At 45.1% G+C, this 20,828-nt stretch overlaps 1 protein-coding gene across 33 annotated transcripts in view; it reads right to left on the bottom strand.

The window, feature by feature from the left end:
- The window catches only part of CACNA1C (calcium voltage-gated channel subunit alpha1 C), a 611,497-nt gene that overhangs the window by 36,437 nt on the left and 554,232 nt on the right, over positions 1–20,828 (bottom strand). For 32 of the 33 annotated variants that reach the window (XM_077340079.1, XM_077340052.1, XM_077340055.1 and 29 more), the window contains one exon: positions 4,180–4,212. The exons of the other annotated variant lie outside the window; for it this stretch is intronic. In XM_077340079.1, the coding sequence (XP_077196194.1) occupies positions 4,180–4,212 (33 nt within the window). The remainder of the gene's footprint in view (positions 1–4,179; positions 4,213–20,828) is intronic. 33 annotated transcript variants of the gene reach the window in all.

The following is a 20,828-nucleotide window of genomic DNA, read 5'->3' as shown; positions in this document are numbered from 1 at the left end:
ACTCACAAGTGTAAACAGATATACACTGAGGTAAGGAGTCCAAGGAGACCCTCCCCAATCTTGTCTGACCATAATTCTCCTCCAGTTGGTTGGACATGGTTTAAAGTGGGAGGAGAAAACAGCAAGGCACGCCATCTCTTACAGCAACTACAGCTTAGCACTTTGCCCTGATGCTGTTCTGACTTCCAGTGGTGTGACTTCTTTAATGCACAAGCGGCCTACAGTATAGTTCACTGCTTTAAGTGGCTGGAATCGCCACCATGGTCTTTGTCCTCACAAAAATAAGCTTTCTAATCTATGTGGCCAGGAGACAGCAAGATGGGTGTCTGAAGGCCATTCGGTCTTCCTGTGAACATTTTTTGCCAGCATTCAAAGATTTTTCTCGAGGTGCATGCACAGGCTGGTGTGTGCCCACTGGGACTCCTCCCTCCCCCTGCACTTCCGCATACCACATGGAAGGATATTGGTAAATCACAGTTGCTGTGAGCAATGCATCAGGCACATCAGGGACAGTCAGCGGCAGTTCTGCTGCTCATATGGAGCTGAGCATATAGTTCAGGGGTGGGCAAACTGCGGCCCTCCAGATGCCCATGGACTACAATTCCCATGAGCCCCTGCCAGCAGGGGCTCACGGGAATTGTAGTCCATGGGCATCTGGAGGGCCGCAGTTTTCCCACCCCTGATACAGTTAATCGAAACGCAAATGCTAAACTTCAGCAGACACTACTGCAGAAACATGCGCTTCCCTTTGCTCGGCTAGCGACGGTCATCCTAGGGCATAAGTGGAAGGAGAAAGGGGTCCCACCTAGGAGACAGTCGGCATGTCTTTGGTAAGCAAAGCCGAAACCGCACTAGAGATTGAGGTGGGCCTGGGGAGGGCTTGCTGCTAATGCTGACACAATTGTCCTTTCATGGAGCAATGCATAGAAACATGAAAAACACTTGATTTGGAGCAACAAAAGATTTCACACGCATTCTTCCATGTGTTCCTTTCTGCAGGGAAATACTGGTTTCGTCGCATTTAAGCTTTAATTAAAGTCTCCATTATATACTTAGCCTACATGGCTGGAGGAACAGCAGTGGTGCTAACCTCGCTTCCTTTGCAATAAATCCTGCACTGCAGAACTTAAGCCAGACTAAAAAAGATTTCCCCCCCCAGACAATTTTGCCATTTGCATGTTGCTTTGCACTGTATGTTCACTTGGTCTCCTTGTCCTCGATTATATTTCTCATGACCCCCTAGGTATTTCCCACAGCCTGTGCATTGCTCTTATAAAACAGCTATTTTGGCCTCATTGCTACTGTTTAATGGTCCCCGGGGATTAAAATAAGGGGGAGGGGGAGACACCCTATCAGCCTTTTCTGTTCTCACAATTCATGCCTTGTCCCTTAATGTTTGCCTCTTCCGTTAATATTCCCTCTGGGACCTGCAGCTATCTTCAACATTGCTTGAGCTGTGCTTATGCCGGGTCAAGAGTTTCTTGAATTGAGTTGGATCAGCTGATTTGCTTTGGTTTGAAAAGGCTTTCTGCCAAGCAGATAGCTGCAGGGTGTGTTCTGGGAAACTGAGTCACTAAACTATGCTAAGGATCCCGGATCATTTCGTCTGGTGCCCTATGAAGTACTATGAAAATCTTCCTACTAGATGTGGGAGGAAGCATAGTGGAATACCAGAGGATAATTGTTTTCCCTTCCGGAATAAACATTGTGTTCCTTCCTCTTCCACCGAAGCAAGGCCAAGCGTTGAATACTCAATAATACAGTAGTCAATGACCAGGAAACAGTGCAGATCACCCCTTCACCCCATACACAAACACACGACTCTGAACTACTCACCGGCGTGTATATTAAGAGAGAACAGACCTTTCGATTTCCTGTTAAGAGCCCCAAATTAGCAATTCTTCCTTTTAGTTATTTTGTGAGACCCATTGTCATTGAAGGCAGTTCTTTCTATTCTCTCCCCTCTATTTTTATCAAAATCATTCAGTTTACGTAAAAGATGGGTTTTTTTTTTACTTTGAAAGGAATGTATTTTAAGATGCTATGAAGCTGCGCTATGCCTCTACGTCAGGTCTATCAGAACCTCGCTTTTATAGAATACAGATGTTTGCCGTCGGCTCGCGACCCAGTGTTTGCAGAACTCAGTGTAGAACTTTTAATTATGTTCCGAAGTCAGTTCTGCAGCCAGCGGAGGAGAGGAATGCTTTCCTGTCGAAGGGCAGTACGATCCAGCTGTGAGCCCAAGGGAATGCTGGGAAAGATCTTGTGATCTAGGCCAGTGGTACTCAACCTGTGGTCCTCCAGATGTCAATGGACTACAATTCCCATGAGTCCCTGCCAGCAAACGCTGGCAGGGGCTCATGGGAATTGAGTTCATGGACATCTGGAGGACCACAGATTGACTACCCCTGCTCTAGGCAACGCCAATGGCCTTTTGTTGTAGTTGTTCAGCATATCCATAATCTTAAAAAGCTGAGGTCGGAGAAGGTGGCACCCTTTGAATTTGAGCAAATCCAAGATATGGCGTAGAACCGGGATTGAGGGAGGAGTGCCATTTCACAAAAGTCATCAGAAACCCCTCTCTTCAAAGTCCCTGTACTGTGAGAACCAGCATAGTGTAATGTAGTGGATAAGAGTGGTAACTTCTAATCTGGCCAGCCAGGTTTGATTCTCCACTCTTCCACAGACAGGCAACTGAGTGACCTTGGGCTCTGATAGAGCTATTCTGAACAAGCAGACCTGTCAGAGATCTCTCAGCCTCACCTCCCTCACAGGGTATATCTTGTGGGGAGAGGAAGGGGAGACGATTGTATAAGCCGCTTTGAGACTCCATCGGGCAAGGAAAAGTGGCATATAAGAACCAGCTCTTCTTCTTCACTCTAACACTAATAGGAACATTTTTGCCACTGTGACATTACTTGAAATGTTTACTCGCTAGCTACATTTCAGGATTGAAACGGTAGAGTTTTACATCATGCCGTATCTATCAAGGATGGTTTCTTTATTTCAGGAAGTATAGAATTATTATAGAAGTGTGGACCTGCAATACTCATGGTGAGGGGAAATTCCTCCTCACTTTCTCTCCAGGCCCGGGGGCTGCCCTGGATTCAGCATCTGCAAGGCTGCCAATGGCAGGCCCAGCATGACTCCCAGATTGTACTGCTGCTAGCAGCATGCGCTGTGCAGTTTTTGAGTATGCCCCACGTGGCTTCCAGGCTGCACCACCACGACTGGGCACCTCTTGGCTCCCAGGCTCTGCTGGTGGCAAGCTGAGCAAGGCTCCCAGGCTGTATCACTGCTACAGGGTCCAACAGGGCTTCCAAGCTGTGCTATTGCTAGCAGCATGCTCTGCTGAGCTCCCCGGCTGTGTGGTTGCTGTCTCCTGGCCATACACAATTCAGGGACTGCAGCAACCAATGAAATAATACTACTTTGCTTTGGGGGGATTTAATGCCCCCATGTAGCTTTTTAAGTTTTCAGATTTTTCTTCAAATTTTGTGGGAAATACCTTTAGCCTCCACATGGCCCCAATCTGTAGATTTAACTGTCCGCAATGCGGGGCTACATGTGTCTTATAGTATATAGATGCAGCATGGAAAATAATCCAACAGTGATATTAATCTTAGTCTATTAACAAAAATACTATGGGGTGATGATAACCCAAATAATAATTTGTGATCAATAAACCCCTATATGCAATGAATTACATATAGCACATACTTTTCTTGTTCTGTTTGAGTATGTGGGGTTTCCACTGCATGTCTAAGTTTTTCCACACAAAACCATGAATTATGCAGGGATTTGTTTTTAGTGGAAGTCACTTTTTATGCCAACCCAGTTGCCTCAAAGAGCTCGTAACTAACAAACAAGAAATCTGAAAAGGATTCTGGTTCTCTCTTGGTAATCATTTGTTAGAAGTTAGGACAACAGTTAACTTTACTGAAGAAAAGCTCGGGGATGCACAAGAAATACAGATCATGTGCAGCGTAGTCAACAGCTCATGTGAACACCAGACTCAACAAACAGATACACAATATGGTGGCTTCATGCAGAGATAACTAGGCTAGGCTTGGAGACAGAAACCCAAGTGGTCAGGGAGAAGAGTGAACAAGGAGTGTATTAGGAGGTTAAGGAGTGTTATCACAGACGAAGCCGGGAGGTTGTTCTATCAGATCTTACCATAGAGGAAGAGCATTGGGTATGTTCAGCTGGCTTTAAAGAAAGGCAGACAGAGATAAGCTGTAATAAGTCTCCATCGAAGTAGGCTATATCTTGGATGAGACAGGAACAACAAAACACCACAGCAAGAGGAGAAAGGGAATAGGGGAAAGGACTACACAATAGAAAATAGGTTGGTTCCCTAGAATGCAATGGATCAAATTCAACCCTGGGGACAGAGGTAGGGTTCCCAAGTTGGAGTTAGCAGAATTCACTCTCTCATATACATTTATAAGGGATATATGAGTTTGACCCATTGTCATTGGACTGTATAGTCAACTTGGAGTTGACTGAGGTCTTGGCAGATACCAATTTCGTTCTTCTATTTATTTTCTTATATACTAGGTCCTTAAGACTACACATCTGGAACCATCTACTTGCAATCGTGACACAAAAAAACCTGCACCAAGAGCACTTCTCATATTCTAAGCCATTCTACATTCACTATTTGACTACTAGGATCACAACTCATATATTTTTTAAAAAATTCTTTACAAATATATTTCTCAATTTTCAATGAAGGAATTTCCAAGACTAGGGAGAGCGTTAGCTTACTGCACACTGCAACAAACACAACACAACTGGAAGCAGACTTGGAGAGGAACAGATGGAGGTGAAGCATCGTATGTAAAGAGTTGCCTTCAACAGAGACAGACCAATGATCAAGCTAATCCTATGGGTTCTCCCCCTTGCTTTTTAGTGGCCTTCCCAAGTCCTCAACAAGTATTTCCCAGATGGGTAGCTATTGACCATTTGACTGGAGAGAACTAAACCCAGGAACTGGTGGTCTCTACCATGCTTCCAGAGCCCTCAGATGGATATTTGTTAGGGGCTCTTCTCCGTATACCTGCCACAAGATCCATCCGATGCATGCTAATGCATGCTGAACCAGGCACTAACATTGACGGTGGGTATTTATGCATAATAGCTGTTTTCCTCTGATACAATCCAATGCAGGTTGATAAGAGCAAGATAATGGCTGCATTGTACTTCCTCCTGACCAGTTCCATGTTAGCCACCGAAATGAGCAATAGGAAGCAATACTTATGGTGCTTGGCCAATGCTTCAGCAACCCATAGAAGTCCTTTTGTTGTTGCTGCCAAGTCACAGTTGACTTATAGTACCCCCCCACAGGATTTTCAAGGCAAGAGACGTGGTTTTCCATAGCCTCCCTCGGTACTAGTTCAGTCCAAATTTTATTCATTAAAGGCCATGAGAGGCTTTGCTAGCCCTGGGTTGTTTCTCGGACTATGTGCACATGGGAAGGCTCAGAGACTCTTCTACTTATGTTGTTGGGTATCTTAAATGGACCTTGTAGCTTTGGATGCCCAAAATATCCACTGACATGAACAAAAAAATAATGGAAACCTTTGTGTTCTCTGAAACGGAAACACTGAAAATATTGAAAAATCAGCTTTAACCAGTCATAAATATCTCCGTTGCTAGGACTCTTCCTGTTTTATCTGGCAATGATTCGGCAAAGGTGATAAAAGTATTGCTGTAATGCACACCCAAGTATACCGTGCATATCTGCTAGGGACACTTAGTTGTGCCACTGAGAAACTGGTAACCATGTCCCATACACCTAAATATTACCTTACTTACCATAAGTATGACTATTACTTTGATCAGATCAAAGGCCCATGGGTTTGACAAGACTGCCCAGGGATTCTGGTTTTTTGGGGGGGGGCATTATCTGGGCATAGAATTGGGGTCACTGTGGTGGGCCGGTAGTTGTGAATTTTCTGTCTTCTGCAGGAGGTTGGACTAGATGACCCCGAAGGTCCTTTCCAACTCGGATTCTATGACAGAAGTAGCCATGTCCTTCTTGTCTACCCTCAGCAATAAGCAATCCAGCTGAAACTGTGGCTAGTAGCCATCCTTTTATCTGGCCTTCAAAGATTTGCCTAATTGCTTTTCAAAACTGCCCACGTCATTGCCAGCTGATCTCTGAAAAGATTTATACATACCCACGCAGATGCAAACGTACAGTACTATAAATGGGAACATCAAATTTATATAACAGCATTGTGATACTTTCAGTTTCATTTGTCATAACCATTTTCTTCAATGCCTGCAGGACAGGGAGAAACAGGCCCATCCAGCATATCTTTATGATGCTTGTATTCTACGTAGAGTCCATAAGACAGACATGCCAAACTTCCATGTCATCATCTGGAGAACTGACAGGCTGGGTATCCCCCCCTCCCACCTTTAAAGAATGAGTAGTGAAAAGTAGTTGAAGATTCATTTAATCGTATTTTATAGAAAGCAAAATGTACATGCCTGACACTGCCCTTACATTAACACACAGATGAGTCCTCTAACTGTGACACAGCTAAAATATCTTGCTAGGATGCAATTTGTGGAATTGTGAGATGGTAAAAGCTTTGTTGAACTCTGGACACCTGAGAAAACTATCCTGATCTGAGGCCACTGAGATTGCATTGAGCACCATCCTGATTCCACAATTTCTGATAGATTCAATGAAAGATACTTTGGGTCGATTGTATATATGAAATATGGAAACCACTAGCTAAAATTTTAGGGGTATGCATTTAGATAGCCCTGTACCAAAATACACATGAAGTTAACTGTGTCAGGTAAGGCCGGGGCCATCCAAAAAGACTCACCACATTCTGGGAGTAGTGACCTTTTATTTCCCGGAATTTCAGGAGTTTCAGAGAAGCGCAGAAGCATGGGGAGGGAGAAAAACGAAATACCTGGCAAATTGTTTAGTGCAGTGGTCCCCAACCTTTTTGAGGCTGGGGACCAGCAGGGCAACTGCCCGCCCGCACATGCCGCACATGTGCGCCCGCACTGCACATTGCGCTTGCACGGCCAGGCAGCGCATGTGCACATGCACGACCAAAATCGCGCATGCACAGCACTTTTGTGCATGTGCGCATGCGCAAAAGTGTGGCGCATGCGCTATTTCAGCCGTGCATGGCGTATGTGCTGCCCGGCCACGCATGCATGATGCGCAGGCGCAGCCCTGATTCCCTCTCCCCCCTCCCGCAGTAAGAAGCTTCCCGGGCCGCAAGCTTGCGGCCTGGGAAGTTTTTTACTGCGTGGGGGCGGGGAGAGGGAGCCGCGGCCCAGCGCCATGGCCTTCGCGGCCCGACACAGGACGTGGCCCGCGGGTTGGGGACCACTGGTTTAGTGGTCCAAATATCCTTTACACTTAAAAGGGATGTTATTTTCTATGGGAAGACCTGGCCCTCAAACTCCAGAGGCCAGGTCTATCCCCACAGAATACAGTGACCCCTGAAAATTTAAATGGACTAGAGATACCAACTAACAGCTGATGTTCAGGTAGACCTGGCCTTTGGAGACCAGGTGCCAGATCTATTGCCCATGGCCGTCTGAATGTCAAAAGTGCAGATTCTAGCTTTGTGTGGAATTGATTGAAGTATTAGTGCTACAATAATTGTACTTTTTACTAATGCAGAGGCCTCCAGCTTCTTAGCACCTCTGGACGCCTGATGCAGAGTGGTGAGGAAGCCACAAAATGTCTCCCACTGGAGACTGAGCCAATTACAAAATGGCAGGGAGTGAGGTTACGCATAACTCTAATAGTCTTCTAGCAGAAGCTCTGTTTAACAGGATGCCTTTTAAAATGAATACAGTGGTCAAAAATGTTTTCTGGTATACATGCATCTTACCTCCTGTAATGCAATGAAGATCCTTGTGCTGTGGTGGCAGCTGCTCCCAAAGCAATGCTCTGAAAAGTCTGGACAACCCATCAGGTCTCCAGTGACTCTTGAGAAGCCCTGATGGGCCGAAGCTTCATCTGGCCAGGCCCATTTCCCAAGAACTCATGGTAGGTTCCGGGAAAGTTGTCAGGGGGTTCCATAGTCCCCATGGGCAACATGTTGAGGACCCTTCTACTAATGTTGTTTGGGTCTTATGGAATACTGGCCATGTAGTAACTGTGAGAAAGGATCTTCTCTATCTTTCTTAGCCTAAGAGAACTAGAGATGCTTATTGATTGTAAATAAAGAATCACAAGTTATAAACTAGCAGGGGTGGCCAAATGGTGGCACTCCAGATGTCCATGGACTACAATTCTCCTGAGCCCGTGCCAGTATTGGCAGGGGCTCATGGGAATTGTAGTCCATGGACATCTGGAGAGTCACCATTGGCCACCCCTGAACTAAAGCATAAGTCCCATACACACAGGCCATGTGATTTTCAAAGTGAAATATAAGTGGCTGATAGTAGCATTTAGTTCAGCAAATGTAGTAAGCTCTAGTGTCCTTTCTGTAAACAGCAATGACTTAGAGGATGCCAAGGAAATCTTAATCCAGAACCAGAAACCCACTGTCATATTCCTGTTAGAGGCAAGAATTATGGTTTGTAATTAATCCAGGGTTTTGTTTTCGTTGGGCCCTGACCCAAAAGCTAGGCATATCTCTGCTCCCTTGCTCATTTTGATACTGGTCCAAGACATAATAAGGACTGTTAGGAGACATAGAGACAATTTGCCATCAGCCGCAAGGTATTGAACTAGGGTTAATTTCTGGCATTTTTCTTGTTTCCTTGCTACTCTCTTGTGCAAATTTCTCTCCTGGCTGGTTCTACACCATGGGCGTTCTCTGCCAGCCGATCATTGCTGCTTGTGGAGCTGGATATCCACCTGTCACTTTGTACAGTATGACTATGGTTATTCCCAGATATTTCCATCTCGGGTGGTTCCGTGCTGATCCTCACTCTGCTTAATGGCATTTTCCCAAGTCAGAAATCACAAGTCGTGAGCGCCAGGAAAAGGCAAGAAGTGGAGGATACTACATTGTTCACAATATAACAGCATACATGAAGGATGGCAACTGTATTACAACTGACAAGGGTGGCCCTGTCCCATGTTTCATAATCTTCATTTGACACGATCCTTGGAACTCTTCTTTGCAGATTCCTGTTGTATGTCTTACGTTGCAAATTCTGAACCTTAGCTCTAAATATACAGAGCTTTGAGTCATGAGCAATGATCTTTCTTGCCTTCCACACCCTGATCTTAGCACTGCCCAGAGCAGATTCTACTGTAGCCATCTTACGTTTTTCCAAGGCTGTTTTAGCACTGTCCTTTTTCTGTGCCTTTTACTGTGTTCTCAGAAAACAACATTCTACTTTGAGCTGGAATCTGGCCATTGATAGTGCTGCAAGTCTACAGTTTGAACACTAAAAACAGAGCCCCAAAGAAAAGAAGGAGCAAATACCTCAAAGGATTAGCATTTACTTAATGATCAGAAGATACCACGGAATTCAAGTACACATCCATAACAGCCTATTATGTGACCCTGCAACATCCAGCGGAAGACCTACCATGGGCAGGATTACTTTCCTAACAAAACCTCTCTGTGAATTGCACCATTAATCAAGTATGTCATTGATCAAGATCACCGTAAGTGTAAGAAGCGTATTAGAATTTCTAGAGGACGAAGATGGAGATATCTAAAGTTACAAGAAGAGGGAGAGAAAGACATAGGAAGAAAGGCAGGAAAAAAGTGGCTGGAAAGCCAACTGATGGTTGACACATGGGGTGAATGCTCGAAAAATATTATAAAGTTAATAGCTCTACCGATATCTCAGCAAAGATGGTTTATGAAGATAGAATCATTGAGTTGGAAGTGACCATACAGGCCATCTAGTCCAACCCCCTAAAGGGCCCTGAGAGGCCTGAACAAGACACAACAGTTTTCAACAAGTTTGGTCCAAGGATTTGCTTTCCCTGCAGCCGTACTGCAGTTGCAGAGAATGCATTTTTAAAGCCCTACAGGGGCCCAAGGAGCTCAGGAGCATAACATGGGAGGATGGGGGCTTCTGCCTTTCATTCAGCATCTTTTCCTGAACTGAAACTGCTTCACGTGTGGCATTGTTTTGGAGCGGCACATGGAGTATTCATGGTACATGCAACTTCCTAGTGGGCCAAATAACACCGTAGGCCATTTTGGCTTGAGAAAATGGCACAGGGAGAAGGCAGGAAACCCCCCCCCCCAAATCTCAAGCCAAATAAGATCCTTGTGGTTTTAAAATGAGTTCCCTGCAGCTGCTGTGTGGCTGCAGGGAAAACAAGTGGGGGAAATCAAGAACTTGGCACCTGACTTGGCTGAAAAGGTCATCTTGGCATCTCCTTGATAACTGTGGTTCTTTGCCATGATTATAGCAGGATGTTCAGAGGGAAGGGTGGTATATAGAACCAGGAATCCTAAACCCAGAAACCTGTGCTTGAAAAATTCCACTATCATAGGAAGAGCCCTCAACATGTTGATTCAATGAGGTACCACTGAAGTAAACAGCAGCAGGAGGCACAACACTTCTCTAAGCTTTGCACATCACTTCTCTAGGCAACCTCTGTCAACATTGCAGGTGCATGCCAAAAAACGCTGATCTTTTGGAGGAGTGCCCAGAAGATGTACAAATCATTGAAGAGTGGCTGCCACGAAGTAAAAAATGACTGAGTAGTGATATCCAAAATGAGTTGATTGAAATTATGGCTGAACGACTCCAATGTGACAGCATTAAGAACATGGCATGATTCCTTTTTGGGGGATGGGGGGAATCACAAATGGAAGAACAGATGTGACTGGAGATGAGCCGTTGTTTCTGCATTGGTCACTGAACATCAGAGAGGAGTATCTTTGCCTTTATAACCCTAAAACGCTTAAATGCTCTTCACTGCTATGAAAGACATGATCTCTCTACCAGGCTTGCATTCCTTGGTGTGCATGGACATTGCCTCAGTGGTGCACGCAACATTCATGGCTGTTTCTCAGGTCTTCAAAAGAAGAGATCACGGATATTCAGCCCAACTTGGTTTACATAGAGTATGGAACCACTCATTAGATTTGGCTGCATGGGAGGTCGCTCAACATGGCTGGTGAAGCACTAAGCCCTCTGAAAGATGCATCAAAGACGTTATTTTTACTTGGTAATACAGGGCGGATAGGCCAACAGCGTTCTTCCTGCAGCCATAAAAAACGCTGAAGAGATGTGTAAACTGAATAGTCTCAGTGTCCAGCACCCCGGGCTGTCAGAGTGGAGTCCATAAGGAGGTTCTTTGAGAAATACGGAAGTAAGCAATGCTCCATGTCAACCTAGAACTTCCAGGGCCTTCAAAGATGACAACAAGGAACAATAAAAGGGTACAACAAAATTCATGAAGTGTTTCGAACAGTATTTGGGCTAAATACATCCATAGCAGCCCATGCAAATAGTATGCCAAAACTTTCCAGAGCACCTAAAAAGCACAGCAGGAATCCTTCTTTTATCTTACATTTGATTGATAGAGCACAGAAAGTGCTTTTGAGAAAGTTTGACAAGACACACAAAAAGTGTCGTAAGAAGCTGGATTTGTACAAGCCTCAAACGCAAAGGATTGGAAAACCACCAGCCCTTCTGAGCCTGCAAAGACAGCAACCCCGTCCGTGATCCAGAACGAATGTTGATATTTGCAGAACTTCTTGTTCTTGATTGCAGAACATCTGAACTCAAACGTCAGTTCAATCAGCGTGATGTGGACCAGCGACTAAAACTGGAAAGCACTTCAGTTATCGCTGCATGTGGAAAGCATTTCATCAGCCCAGAAGAGCTCAGAAATGCCCTTCGTGTTTATAGCGGTGACTTTGAACAGGTTTCTTGCGTAGCTGTTGCTCCTCCCAACAATCATCCTGACTGCTGAAATGACAACAGTCAAAGACATCTCAGAATCATGAAGAGAGTTTCGGCCAGTGTGGGCAACATGCTGGTACAATGTTTTTCCACCATACCTGTATTAGGAGAATTCTGTTTCAGAGCCCTGTGGAGAGTCAAGAAACAGTTGTGCAGCTGCATGATGCAGAATCGCCTTGTACATCTCCTCCTGCATGCCCACAAGGAAAAAAGAAAACCTGACCAAATCTCTTTGGACAGCACGGTAAAGCAGTTCTCCACCATCGTTGGCCAACAAAATGTTTATGGTTTATTGTCATTAAGTAGAATAAAAATCCATGTTATAAATAGGGCCATGCAAACAGTTCTTGGATTGTGCTATTCGTTACAAAAAGAAAGCCAAATTTAAAAATCTTTCTATATTTGCCAACTGTATCTGAAATTTCAATAATGAAAGCCTTTCCTGTAACTTTTAATTTGATCAGTTTTTGACTTGGTTTTTTTTCTTTTTCTATTCATTTGCTATATGATTGTGAAATATTTTAAGAATATTGCATGAAATATGCAAATGTAAAAACTCTTGCAAAGGGGGTGAAATTCGTGATGCCCTTACCGCCCATCTTGAGCTTCTCCCACCTTAACAACACTGTTGGGAATCCAAACCTTTCTGCCTCTTCCAGTCCTCTAAACCAGGGGTAGTCAACCTGAGGTCCTTCAGATGTCCATGGACTACAATTCCCATGAGCATTTGCTAGCATTTGCTGGCAGGGGCTCATGGGAATTGTAGTCCATGGACATCTGGAGGACCGCAGGTTGACTACCTGTGCTCTAAACCAGCCCTTTTCAACCTTTTGACTATGGAGTAACCCCTGAAATGTTTTTTTCTGGTTTGGAGGTAATCCTGATGTCAGCTGGCCATGCCCCCCTCTCCCTCCAACCTACCCACTCAGAGTAAAAAAATGAAACAGTCCCCCTACCCACCAACCTCAAGAGGACTCATCCAGCTGGGAAGACCATGGATCCTTCACCTGCCACTGGGACCAAAATGTCAGGACACAGAGGCAGACAGGAACCACCCCAAAGCCCTTGAGGCTGGGATAGCCCCCCCACCCTACAACCTATTCACCCAGAGTAAAAAGAAAAAAAGCCCCCACCCCCAATCCCAAGAGGATTTACAGCACTGGACTTCAGGTTGACCACAATAGAGGTGCCTCAGCTGGCAAGGATTTGTATGACCAGCACCCTTCCTATTCCCAAATAAGGTGAAAATCGTCTGGTTTCTTAAAAAAAAACTTTTAAAAATATATTTTAAAAATCAACCCCCCCCCCAAAAAAAAGCAACAGTGTAGCCCCTACATGGCTCTGGTGTAACCCTGAGATTAGAAGAAGAGCTGGTTCTTATAGGCCACTTTTCTCTACCCGAAGGAGTCTCAAAGCAGCTTCCAGTCACCTTCCCTTTCCTCTCCCCACAACAGACACCCTGTGAGGGAGGTGAGGCTGAGAGAGCCCTGAGATTACCTCTAGGTCAGAACAGCTTTATCAGTGCTGTGGCAAGCCCAAGATCACCCAGCTGGTTGCCTGTGGAGGAGGACCAAGGAATCAAACCCAGCTCACCAGATTAGAAGTCCACACTCCTCACCACTACACCAAGCTGGTGTAACCCTAGTTGGGAAACACAGCTCTAAACAAATATTCAATACCATCTTAATCTGACTATATCTTCACACATACCAGTGCTTACCGCTGCTCAGGATGGGAGTTTGTACATGCCAGAAAGCATGTTCTACACTTATCTGCACTTGCAGTTCCTCATCCAAGAACTGATATGTGGCTTAAACATACTTGTCCCTAGTTGTATTAGGGCAAACTTCCAATAGTCACTAGAAGCAATCTATTCTTGTTTACGATCTCATGCTATTTTGAATGTATCATTAATATATACAGTAATTGATATACTCAGTGAGACCTGAAACCATTAATTCCATGTTCATTTCCAATACCTTTCAGGAAGTTCTAAATGCTGATGCAGTAATTAGCATCATTCGTATATACAAACTTTATTTGAATAGCATATATTTGTAGACGATAATCTTACCATTTCCAAGTGCCAAACTAATTATAATGGAAAGCCAAACGCTTCAATTTGTTTATGCAAATAGCTTCTTGCAGTATTACATATTGATTAGGTTATGAAAGAGCCACACTCTATAAAGAGAGAGCTCTATTCTAAATTGAATTTCAGGAGGAAGTATGGAAATACAGAGGAGCCAAATATAGACACGTGATTCTTCTTTTACAGAATGAGTGTTAATAATTCTATTCCTTAGATCAGGGGTAGTCAAACTGCGGCCCTCCAGATGTCCATAGACTACAACTCCCATGAGCCCCTGCCAGCGAATGCTGGCAGGGGCTCATGGGAATTGTAGTCCATGGACATCTGGAGGGCCACAGTTTGACTACCCCTGCCTTAAATAGTGGCACTGAGGCCACAAATGTTGGAGATTACAGAAATGAAGTTTGGAGCCTTGATTGCAGGCATTGCTCTCACTCAGTGGACTGAAGCCTGCCTTCCATGAACTGAAGGAGTTCTTGACCGTGGATCTTCCTTACCCTCTCTTTTCCACAGCAACGTCCCACATTCCCTTCAGGGGCTACTTGCGCAACATATCCTGCAACACAGAGGGTTATCAATTGGGGAAATTGGGCTAACTCATAGAATCATAGAGTTGGAAGGGGTCATACAGGCCACCTAGTCCAACCCCCTGCTCAACGCAGGATCAGCCCAAAGCATCCTAAAGCATCCAAGAAAAGTGTGTATCCAACCTTTGCTTGAAGACTGCCAGTGAGGGGGAGCTCACCACCTCCTTAGGCAGCCTATTCCACTGCTGAACTACTCTGACTGTGAATTTTTTCCCCCTGATATCTAGCCTATATCGTTGTACTTGAAGTTTAAACCCATTACTGCGTGTCCTCTGCAGCCAACAGAAACAGCATCCTGCCCTCCTCCAAGTGACAACCTTTCAAATACTTAAAGAGGGCTATCATGTCCCCTCTCAACCTCCTTTTCTCCAGGCTGAACATTCCTCAACCTATCTTCATAGGGCTTGGTCCCATTGCAAGGGCCAGAAATTATTTGAACCAAGCTGTTTTTCTCTACATAACAGTGGGGTTTTTTTAAATCTAAAAAGGCTAAAAAGTTGTAATGAAGAAATGCCTTTTGAAAGCAGTCTTTAAGCAGCGGCTGGATAGAGACATCCTGGATGCTTTAGGCCGATCCTGCATTGAGCAGGGGGTGGGACTAGATGGCCTGGTTGGCCCCTTCCCCACTCTATGGAGCTGAGAGGCACACTCAAAAGCTTAAATGTGGCTAGGAACCTGAATTTATGATGGGCAAAGTACAGAAGGAAGCAAGCCTAGTGGAACACTGATTTCCTTCTCGATAGATTTAAATGGGTAGCCGTGTTGGTCTGAAGTAGCACAATAAAATCAGAGTCCAGTAGCACCTTTAAGACCAAAACGCCCTGAATAAATCTTTGTTGGTCTTAAAGGTGCTACTGGACTCTGATTTTATTTCCTTCTGTCATTAACATCTTGTTTAAGAGTTTTAGCCAACTGCTTTAATTCCCTTAATAAATTCATAAACACTGTGCCTTCTCTTTGGGGACATTACATACATAACATGGCAGGGAGCAGAGTAGACATAACTCTTGATGGTTGTATATTCATTGATTTTGGCATCTAGACAGAATCACAAGCGGTAAAAAGCAGGTGTGGTACTATCAAAATTTGCAAAAATTCCATTGTTCAGTGACATAGGACGAACCCTCGAAGTCCTAGTGAAAAGATCACTTCAAGAACGTTTAACGTTAGGAATTATTTAAATAAGTACTGAAATAAAACTGCAAGTATCACAATGCCATTAACCGTTCCTGTCATATTGCTATTTTAGAATGTTTTCTGGTCGGCTCTTTTAACGAAGGTACCATGTACATGCAGGAAAGGAAACCACGTGATTGAGATCTCGTGAATAAGGAGCACAGAGAGAAAATTATTTCCTGTCAGTTTACTAGAATTTAGACTCAGACACAAAGAAGTATTTCTTTATAAAGGTAAAGGTCTCCCCTGTGCAAGCACCGAGTCATGTCTGACCCTTGGGGTGACACCCTCCAGCGTTTTCTTGGCAGACTCAATACGGGGTGGTTTGCCAGTGCCTTCCCCAGTCATTACCGTTTACCTCCCAGCAAGCTGGGTACTCATTTTACTGACCTCGGAAGGATGGAAGGCTGAGTCAACCTTGAGCCGGCTGCTGGAATTGAACTCCCAGCCTCATGGACAGACAGCTTCGCCCTGCGCCACAAGAGGCTCCTTGTATTTCTTTATACAATGGATAATTATCTGAGGAATCTATTCCTGTACAATGTGATGACAGCCTCTCTTCAAAAGAGGGTTAAGCAAACTCATAGGAGATAGTCCCATGATAGCTACACATGGAAGCTCCATAGTCAGGACTTTATTCCTAGAGGGAAATGGCTGGTTCTGATCGGGCAAGACACAGAAGAGGCAATTATTATATTTCAAAACTTTGCCCAGTGAGACCATTTCTGCACTGGGAACTTTGCTGCCCACGGGGGAGCACAAGTCTGGGGCAGATGATGTGCGCCAGGCCAAATGCTCCCCCATGCAAGAGTAGGAAGAGGTGGGGCTGTTAGATCAGATAGTGAGGTCAGGACCTTTCCTGTTAAGTGTCATTCCTTGTCTGCCTCCAGACTGCTACTCTTACGGGGCAATGTCCTGTTTCTTCTCAGAAGCCACATCTTCCAGTCTCTCTCTCTCAGCTAGGCATGTAGTCAGGCTTTGTGTCTGTCTCTCCTCTGCACTATCCAGTATGGTAATTCTTTAATAAATCCTTTTTCCTATTCTTAATACAGCGTGTGCAACTTCAGTGACTTATTTGGCTCTGCTAACAGGGGCAACCTGACCTGCCTCAAACTCCAGTCCGCAGTCCGGTGTGGGGCTTCCGGTACAGAAACGGCCTTGACAGAAACATCTAGAGATATATCTGGGAGACAGAATTCATGTTCCAGTGCTCTGGATTCCCTTGAAAAAGGCCTTAAAGGTATCCCCTGTGCAAGCACCGGGTCATGGCTGACCCTTGGGGTGACGCCTTCTAGCATTTTCATGGCAGACTCAATACGGGGTGGTTTGCCAGTGCCTTCCCCAGTCATTACCATTTACCCCCCAGCAAGCTGGGTACTCATTTTACCGACCTCGGAAGGATGGAAGGCTGAGTCAACCTTGAGTTGGCTGCTGGGATCAAACTCCCAGCCTCATGGACAGACAGCTTCAGACAGCATGTCGGCTGCCTTACCACCCTGCACCACAAGAGGCTCATGAAAAGACCTTAGTGCAATCATTATCATGTCTTAATAAGACCAGCATTGTTCCATATATTGATCAGCTTCAGCGTCTCCTGATGTACAAGTCCTTGTGAAAAAACAGAGGCAGAAATAATTTACTGGGGGGTAATTTAGATTTGAAAGCTGTCAAGCGACATTTAATTCTGTGTATTTTGACTTCCTGTCTAATTGGGAAGCAATTTAGGGCCAGCCTACAAAGATTACCTAGCAGTCATGGATAGCAATTCCCTCCTTTTAAAAAATTAATGAAACACAATAATCCAAGGTTGTAAGTTTGACCAGAGGAATGGCTGTAAACTTTTTTCCTCGGGCTGCTTTTGTGGGGTTTTGTTGCTCAGCGTTGCATCTTTGAGCGGCATTTCATCTTTTCTGTCACAGGCCCCAAAGAAACTGGCAGACGGCTTTACAATGGAAAAAGTAGCCAGAGGGGAAATTAAGCAGCCTCTCCCCTGCCATGCTTCCAAACTTCCAGCCTTTCGTAGCTGCTCTCATTAAAAAGGAAAAGATTGAGATTCTGTTACAGGTTTCCTTATGGCCCTGGAAGGTTTCCCAAATGGGTGGGAATTTTAATTCATTTTTTAAAAAATTGTTAAATATTTATTATGATTTGACCATGTACGGTCATGTCAACCTCCCTCCTCCCCACAAAAAATGGCCAATGGTGGGTCTGGAGAGGGTGAGAAGGGGAGGGGCCATAGGTGGGCATGTCCACAGTTTTGCTTCCCAACCATATTCTGCAAGATTGTTCCAGTTCTGGGGTTTCTCGAAGCCTAGAGAATATTTCATAGACTTCTCAATTGTAAAAAAGATGAAAAAGGCAGATGTATTACCCTCAGATGGGGAGAGGTCTGTGACTGACTTCCTGACTTTAAAAAAATTGTTAAAATTCTTTGTGGTGAAATCAGATTATTTTGAACCTATCTGCTGCAGGCTAAGGAGGTTGAAAACTTGACTGCAACAGGAAGTTTTAGGGAGTGAGTACTTTACACCAGGGGCAGTCAACCTGTGGTCCTCCAGATAATCATGGACTACAATTCCCATGAGCCCCTGCCAGCAAATGTGGCAGGGGCTCATGGGGATTGTAGTCCATGGACATCTGAGGACCACAAGTTGACTACCCCTACTTTACACCTTTCCCTACAGGATATTCTTTAATGTCCAGAAGCCCTCTTCTCAACTTCTTTCCCACCCTTTGGGGGGGGATGCAAAAATACATGGGGACTTTTACATTGCAGTATATTTTTCTTCTTTGTGAACGGGAAAGCAAGGTTAAGGGTGATTTTAATTGGAGGGAAAAGGACATGCAGGAAAGGGTTAAGCATCCCCCCCCCATCCAATTCCACTGCTGTAGCCTGTCCTTGCCCTTCTGTGGACCTTCAAATGTTATGATCTTGACTTCTTTTTTGCCGTCAGGCTACAGCTGACTTTTGGTGACCCCCATAGAGCAGGGGTAGTCAAACTGCGGCCCTCCAGATGTCCATGGACTACAATTCCCAAGAGCCCCCTGCCAGCATTCGCTGGCAGGGGGCTCTTGGGAATTGTAGTCCATGGACATCTGGAGGGCCGCAGTTTGACTACCCCTGCCATAGAGTCTTCAAGGCAAGAGACATTCAGAGGTGGCCTGCTATTGCCTGTTTAGTAACCAGGGTATTCCTCAGAGGTCGCTCCCATGCAAATATTAACCAGGCCTCATCCTATTTAGCTTCCAGATCTGACAAGATGAGGCTAACCAGGTCAGGCATGATCTATACTGGGACAGGTTAATTAAGAACTTTAATAATAGGCATTGGTTTTTGTCCTACAGGGACAAACCGGTTCATGATGCTAAGTGACTGAGGAACTGTGCTTTGTTCCCTAAACATAAGGGAAAGCTGTTTTGGTGCCGTCTTCTGTCGGTTGTGGGCTAAAGGGCCTATTCGTAGGGCAGCCTTATGGAGAACATGAAGCAGAGTTCTGGAAAAAAGATGTTAAATTTACGCAAAGGTATATTCCATGATCCTGAAGAAAACAATAACTCCATATCCCCAGAACGATGTGTTCAGCTAGTTCATTAATGCAGTGGTCCACAAGCATTCGCGCACTGCGGACCGCCGCTCCGGAGTGGGGGGAGAGGGCGGCCCGGGGGCCCGCACACGCGTGGCAGCCCCAGCGCAAACACGCATTTGTGCCGTCGCCATGCCAGCAGCCGCGGCTCCCCCCTCCGGCCGCCAGCAAATCGGCCGCTAAAGCGGCCGATTAGCTTGTGGCTTGGCAAGCTTCTCTTCCCTCCCCTCCCGAAATAAGAAGCTTGCTGGGCTGCGAGCTAATCGGCCGCTTTGGCAGCCGATTTGCTCGCGGCCTGGCGAGCTTCTCACTGGGGGGGGAGGGAAGAAGGAGCCGCGGCCCAGCACCAAGGCCTTCACGGCCCGGCAGCGGGCCGCAGCCAGCGGGTTGGGGACTGCTGCATTAATGCCCTTGTAAATGTTGAGGTGTGAATGTACACCTGTCTACATGTCTACATGCAGCAGTCTGATTCTGCATAAGAAGATTCCTTATTTGTTCGAACTAACAGGGTCAAAGTGACTGATTGCAGTGGGGTGTTTAACTCAGGAAGGCAAATTTCACTAAATGTAGCGGTTTTGTTTTCCTATTAAATAATTTGAATTCTGGATCAGACTTAAGGTTTTGGTAATCACCTTTAAGGCCATACACGGTCTGGGCTCAGTGTACCTGAGGGACCGCCTCTTTGCCTACACCCCTCAAAGAGCTTTACACTCTGCCACCTCCAACTGGCTGGGGATCCCTGGCCCCAAGGAAGCTCGCTTGACCTCAACCAGGGCCAGAGCTTTCTCTGGCCTGGCCCCCATCTGGTGAAACGAACTCCCAGAGGAGATCAAGGCCTTTGCGGAACTAAAACAATTATGCATGACCTGCAACAAGGAGCTCTTCCGTCAGGCATTTGGTTGATCCGATATCTTCCACTGGGCCCCCGAACCTCCCTCTCATGAAATGTTTTATCTTGGGATTTTGTAATGTTGTAACTCGCCACGAGACGACTTGTTCGATAATGGCAGGCAATAATTCAAATTATATATATAATTAATATAATGATATATTATTATTTATTAATAACACATTAAATTTTCAGAAGATATGGGTGCACTGCTCAGCAGCTACATCTATTTCCAAGGGGGAAATGTTAGAGACTGTGTTCTTTACTAGAGAATTGATCCTAGGAGAAACTACAGACTTGGCAGTTTACAATTCTCTGAATCTCCAGGTGTAAGCTAATGGCTTCTGAGAGGGTAGCAATGTCCAATTCATAGGATTTCTTCCACGGAGAAAACATGAACCCATTCACCAAATGGGAGTTTGCATATTTGTAACTTTATATGTATGCAAATTTAGAACAGTTTATTGATTGGAACTGATTTAAAAAGAGATTTAGGCTAATTTTATAGCCACAGGGCACATGAAGGATCAATTAATGGGCAAGATGTTCTTTTGCCAGGTCTTGGGTTGAGGTCAGGGCACACCGGCTGATATCTTAATGGGAACGGCAGGCAC

The sequence above is a fragment of the Paroedura picta genome, chromosome 5 (genome assembly GCF_049243985.1).
Source record: "Paroedura picta isolate Pp20150507F chromosome 5, Ppicta_v3.0, whole genome shotgun sequence".
In the NCBI taxonomy this organism is placed as follows: domain Eukaryota; kingdom Metazoa; phylum Chordata; class Lepidosauria; order Squamata; family Gekkonidae; genus Paroedura; species Paroedura picta.
This window is presented reverse-complemented; position numbering and strand designations above follow the sequence as displayed.